The sequence below is a fragment of the Tachyglossus aculeatus genome, chromosome 2 (genome assembly GCF_015852505.1).
Source record: "Tachyglossus aculeatus isolate mTacAcu1 chromosome 2, mTacAcu1.pri, whole genome shotgun sequence".
Taxonomy (NCBI): Eukaryota; Metazoa; Chordata; class Mammalia; order Monotremata; family Tachyglossidae; genus Tachyglossus; species Tachyglossus aculeatus.
Window position 1 is genome coordinate 136,005,370 of NC_052067.1, and position 6,409 is coordinate 136,011,778.

General features: G+C 44.8%; 1 protein-coding gene across 1 annotated transcript; it reads left to right on the top strand.

Annotated features, from left to right (window-relative positions):
• The first annotated feature begins 1,659 nt into the window (after nucleotides 1–1,659).
• On the top strand, nucleotides 1,660–2,616 carry LOC119943104 (olfactory receptor 52L1-like). Its single transcript, XM_038763986.1, has one exon. The coding sequence runs from the start codon at nucleotides 1,666–1,668 to the stop codon at nucleotides 2,614–2,616; it is 951 nt and encodes a 316-aa protein (XP_038619914.1). The 5' UTR covers nucleotides 1,660–1,665.
• Nucleotides 2,617–6,409: the final 3,793 nt, after the last annotated feature.

Consider the following 6,409-nt stretch of genomic DNA (forward strand, 5'->3'; position numbering starts at 1 on the left):
AATTTCAATCCCGTCTCTCCCAATCCTTATCTTTCTGGTAGGAAGAGTATAACTTTTGCAGGTTCTCCTCATAAGAAACCTACTCCAACTCCTTGATCAACTTGGTAGATTTTTGTTGGGAAATAATGGAAAATTAAAGGGGTGTAAATCAGAGGCATAGAGGCATAGACTAATGCCAAGGTTTGAAAATGATCAAAAGAGTCATGAACAACATCCTTGGGGCAACATGAACCATTCCCATATGTGAAAAAAACCCAGTGAATCAAATAAAATATCCTACGTAGGACAACGATCCCGATGAGATTAGCCTGACTGGATAATAAACCAATATACCCATAGCACACATTAGTGTTAAGGATACTGGAAGCCTCTTTGAGGTCTCATACCCCGACCCTCATTCATATAGGAGAATTACAGCTCTCAGGCAGAAAATCTTACTAAACGAGACAGCTGAAGAAGGGGGCAGAATTAAAATGTTTTATGATAATTAATCCAACTCTGTGCAGAGCATTTCACGAAGCACTTGGGAAAGAACACTACAATAGAGTTGGTAAAGGTGGCCAAGGACAAAGAGCTGGTGGCAGTCTACAAGAATGTCCAGAAGTTCATTTTGCAGGGTGGGTAAAGGGCGTTGTTTGGTGTTTTGGAATATCAATTTAAAATATATATGACTAAAGTAAGCACAATAGTATATAATATTATACCCAGGAAAAGGGCATCAAACAGTCAATCAGTCAATGGTATTTATTGAGTGCTTACTCTGTGCTGAACACTGTACTAAGCATCTGGGAGAGTATAATACGAAAAAATTGATAGACCCATTCCCTGCCCACAGTGAGTTTACAGTCTAGAGGGTCCCCCTAATCTTCAGAAGATTAGGCCTGCGGGGGACCTAACTATGGGGCTGCCAAGTTGAATAAAGTCAAAGTCTGGCAGGTAGTGTACTGTTCGAGCGCTCATTATTTCTTTGCTGAATCACTGAATTAACAGAGAGTTTGGGATTCCTTGTCAGCAAAGATCCAGTAGTCCTTCCATTGCTGTGGTGACAGCAGTGGTTGGCCATGCCCCACATCTTTCTCTGTACCTTCTCCAGCTATCCAGTTTTTTCCAAAGATGTGGCAAATGGACCTGCTAGCAGTGTTCCAGGTGCAGTAGAACTCTGCTTCGATGTTATGTGATTTCATTACCTTTTGAAACCTAGTTGATTGCTAGAATGTTTTCTTATAAACAGACAAACATACGTTCTCTTAAAAATACACATATGACACTACTGAATTCTAAAAGTGAAGATTCTTTGGTTTATAAAGGTCTTCCAAATTTCACTAAGTCATCCTCTTGTCTCCATTCTTCTGGAATGGCTCTTTAATCCTAAATCATCCCAAATAACTGTAGGCCACCTAGGGAGGGAGGCCCCACCATCTAGTTTCTGAATCCATCCTAGCAATTCGTAGTTTTTCCATCCAAGAAGTTCTTGCTTGCATTTAACTAAATCCTTTCTGTCGCAGCTTAAGCTCGTTCCCTCTTAATTTCCTCACAGAGGTTTCCTGTCCGCTGGCACAGAGACCCTTCTAGTGGGTAGATCACTGTGATGTCCCTCTTCAGCCTTCTTTTTTCCTTTCCAGAAAGTTAACCCCTCCATCTCCCAGTGGGAATATCTCACATATCATGACTGTTGCCAGCAGTAACTCCAGCTCAAGACCGTGGTCCTTCTTCCTGATTGGCATCCCTGGGATAGAAGACATCCAATGTTGGGTGGCAGTGCCATTTTGCATCATGTACATCTTGGCCCTGCTGGGCAACAACATTATTCTGTTCACCATCAAAATTGACCCAACACTGCACCAGCCCATGTACCTGTTCCTTGCTATGCTGTCCATCATTGACCTTGTACTATCCACTTCCACCGTGCCCAAGATGCTTGCCATCCTCTGGACCCACACCCAGGAGATGGAGTACCACACTTGCCTCATCCAGATGTTCTTCATTCACTCCTTCTCCTCCATGGAGTCCGGAATCCTGGTGGCCATGGCGCTGGACCGCTTTGTGGCCATCTGCCACCCCCTGCGGCACACCGCCATCCTGAACACGGTGGTGATTGGGCGGATTGGACTGGTGGTGTTGGGGAGGGGTCTGGTCCTCATCATGCCTTTCCCCATCCTCCTGCAGTGGCTCTCCTTCTGCCAGGGCACCGTTGTTGCCCATTCCTACTGTGAGCACATGGCCTTGGTCAAGCTGTCCTGCTCTGACTCCATTGTGAACCGCTTCTATGGGCTGATGGTGGCCCTGCTGGTGGTGGGGCTGGATGTGTTGGCCATTGCAGCCTCCTATATCCTCATCCTCCGGGCAGTCTTTCGCATCCCCTCCCGGGACGCCCGGTTCAGGGCGATGGGGACCTGCTGTTCCCACATCTGCATCATCCTGATGTTCTACATCCCGGGAATGTTCTCCTTCCTCACCCATCGCTTCGGCCACAACATCCCTCACCACGTCCATATCCTCCTGGCTACCCTCTACCTCCTGGTGCCACCTGCATTCAACCCTGTTATCTACGGGATCAAGACCAAGCAGATCCGTCAGAGGGTTCTCAGGGCCTTCTCTATCCATGGGCAGAGCTGACCTCCTACTCTAGGAGACATCAGCCTCCTCTCTGATCTCCCATCCTCCTGTCTCTCCCCACTTCAATCCATACTTCAAGCTGCTGCCCGGATCGTCTTTGTGCTGAAATGCTCTGGGCATGTTACTCCCCTCCTCAAAAATCTCCAGTGGCTACCAAACAACCTACGCATCAGGCAAAAACTCCTCACCCTTGGCTTCAAGGCTCTCCATCCCCTCACCATCTCCTACCTCACCTCCCTTCTCCCCCTCTACAGCCCAGCCCTTCTAGACTGTGAGCCCACTGTTGGGTAGGGACTGTCTCTATGTGTTGCCAGCTTGTACTTCCCAAGTGCTTAGTACAGTGCTCTGCACGCAGTAAGCGCTCAATAAATACGATTGATTGATTGATTTAAACCAACCTTTAATTTCAATACATACTTTTCATCTCTTTTCTTACGTAATTCTATGAGTCTTGGGTTCTGGGCCCTCAAATGCCTATTGGAACTTAATTTGTTATAGTGGTATTGATTGAATGCTTACTATGTGGCAAGTACTGTGCTAAGTGCTGGAGTCAATTCAAGATAATCAATCACTCACAATTTCTGTCCCCCATGGGACTCTCCATCTAAGAAAGAAGACAGATATGCAGCCTAGTGTCAAGAGCATGGGCTTGGGAGTCAGAGGTCATGGGTTCTAATCCTGATTCCACCACTTATCTGCTGTGTGATCTTGGGCAAGACATTTCACTTCTCTGTGCCTCAGTTACCTCATCTGTAAAATGGGGAGTAAGACTGTGAGACTTATGTGGGACAGGGGCTGTGTCCATCCTGATTACCTTGTATCTACCCCAGCGGTTAGAGCAGTGCTTGGTATATAGTAAGCATTTAACAAATACCAAAAGGTATACTTTACCAAAAGGTAAGTGTAGATTCCTAAAGACAATGAATAACAAGTGCATCAGACCAAGATAATGATATTACAATACGTAACAGGCACTTCACTGAATTGGGAAATCATATTTCTTTGAGTTTAACTTTCTCCATTTGTACTGTGAGAGTATATCCGTTTTGCTGTGGCTCATTTTGGGATTTATAGAAAGTGGAAACATCATGGCCTAGTGGAAAGAGACAGTGCCTGGGAGTCAGAAGATCTGAGTCCTAATCCCTACTCTCTCACTTGTCTGCTTTGTTACTTTGGACAAGTCACTTCACTTCTCTGTGCCTCAGTTTCCTTACCTGCAAAATAGGCATTAAATACCTGTTTACCCTCTTTGACTGTAAACCCCATCAATCAACCAACTGATTGTTTATTGCTTATTGAATGCTTACTATGTACACAGCACTGTAATTAGTGCTTGGGAGGACACAATGCAACAACATTAGCATATGGGACAGAGATTGTGTCCTAAGCTTGGCAAATAGAAAGCACTTAACAAATGCCACTATTATTGTCAAACCTCAGATAAAAGATGAAAGAAACCAGCTGAGAGAAGTTGTCTTGCCAGCCAGCAGGGTCCTCTTGAATGATTCTGGTCTTCTGAATGATTCTACACATTTAAATGCCCCCATCCTGCCACGTCCTACTTCCTTCCCCTCCCCACAGCACTTGTATATATTTGTACAGATTTATTACTCTATTTTACTTGTACATATTTACTACTCTATTTATTTTGTTAATAATGTGCATATAGCTTTAATTCTATTTCTTCTGATGATTTTGACACCTGTCTGCTTGTTTTATTGTCTGTATCCCCCTTCTAGACTGTGAGCCTGTTGTTGCATAGGGACCATCTCTATATGTTGCCGACTTGTACTTCCCAAGCACTTAGTACAGTGCTTTGCACACAGTAAGCACTCAATAAATACGATTGAATGAATGAATGAAATCAGATGATATCAGTGATCAACATGAATAGTCTCAGGGGGCTTTAGATAGAGAGCACAGAAGTGGAAGAACCTGTGAATACAAAACCTAAGTGGATATAGGTTTGGGAAAGTCTTGGCTGGCTTAGGCTGCGGGGAAGGCTTAGCACGGGAAAAGAGAGCCCTTGGTGATTTTTAGCTAAGAACACACCAGAGCTACAGTCTGGACCATAAGAAAGCATCATGGCTATTGGGATCCAGACTGTATGAATGCCAAGGAAAGGGTCAGCGGGGAAGACTCGATTCTTATCCCAGGGTCTCGGCTGTGTCTCCCTATGGATGCCCCTCTGATATATGAACTTCCTGTAGCAGGGAGATGTCTAGAATGGAATAGAAGATCACTACACCTACTCTCTTGGAGAAGAGTGCTTTGCACATAGTAAGTGCTTAAAAAAATGCCACTATTAACTGATTCACTCCCATGGCTTCAACTACCATCTCTGTGCAGATGATTTCCAAATCTACCGATCCAGCCGTGATCTCTCTTCTTCTCTAAAGTCTCACTTTATTATTAATACTACTACTACTAATAATAATAATAATGGCATTTGTTATGCACTTATTATGTACCAGGCACTGTACTAAGCATTGGGGTGGATACAAGAAAATTGGGTTGGATACAGTCCCTTTCCCACAAAGGGATCACAGTTTCAATCCCCACTTTACTGATGAGGTAACTGAGGGACAGAGAAGTGAAGTGACTTGCCCAAGGTCACATAGCAGACAAGTGGCAGAGCAAGGATTAGAACCCAGATCCTTTTGACTCACAGGCCTGTGCTCTATCCACATTTCCTGCTACCTTCAGAAAATCTCTAACTGGATGTCCTGCTGACACCTCAAACTTAACATGTCCAAAATAGAACTCCTTATCTTCCCACCCAAACCCTCTTCTCCTCGTGACTTTTTTTAATGGTGTTTGTTAAGCACTTACTCTGTACCAGGCACTGTACTAGGTTCTGGGGTAGACACAAGCTGACAGGTTGGATGCTGTCTCTGTCCCACATGGGACTCACAATCAATCCTTATTTTACAGAGGAGGTAATTAAGACAAAGAGAAGTTAAGTGACTTGCCCAAGACCACAGAGCAGACAAGTGGAAAAGCCAGGATTAGAACCCAGGTCTTCAGGCCTGTGCTCTATCCACTAGGCCATAGTGCTTCCTACAGTGACTTTTCCACCACTGTAGACAACACCCCTATCCTTCCTGTCTCACAAGCCTGTAAACCTGGCTTTATTCTCAACTCACCTCTCTCATTCAACTCTCATATTCAATCCGTCACCAAATCCTGTTAGTTCAACCTTAACAACATCACTAAAATCTGCCCTTTCCTCTCCATCCAAACTGTTACCATGTTAATCCAAGCATTTATCCTAGCCTGCCTTGATTATTGTACCAGCCTCATTGCTGACCTCCCTGCTTCCTGTTTCTCCTCACTCCAGGCCATACTTCACTCTGCTCCCTGGATCATTTCCAAAAAAACCCCATTCAGTCCATGTTTCCCTACTCCTCAAAAAACCTCCAGTGGTTGCCTGTCCACCTCCACATCAAAGAGACACTCCTTACCTTCATCTTTAAAGCAATCAGTCACCTTTCCCCTCCTATCTTACCTCCCTGGTTTCCTACTACGACCCAGGTCACACAATTTGCTCCTCTAACACAAACCTACTCCCTGAACCTCCATCTCATCTATCTCCCTGTTGGACCTTTGCCATCATCCTGTCTCTGACCCGAAATGCCCTGCTCCTTCATAGTCAACAGATAATCACTCTCCCACCTTCAAAGCCTTATTAAAATCACATCCCTTTCACATCTCTTCCAAGAGGCCTTCCCGGACTAAGCCCTCATTTCTTCTTCTCCAGCTCCCTTCTGCATCACCCTTGCACTTGAATTTG

Excerpts from the sequence above, each read along its gene's own strand:
- LOC119943104 (XM_038763986.1), top strand. The coding sequence starts at position 1,666 with ATGACTGTTGCCAGCAGTAACTCCAGCTCAAGACCGTGGTCCTTCTTC.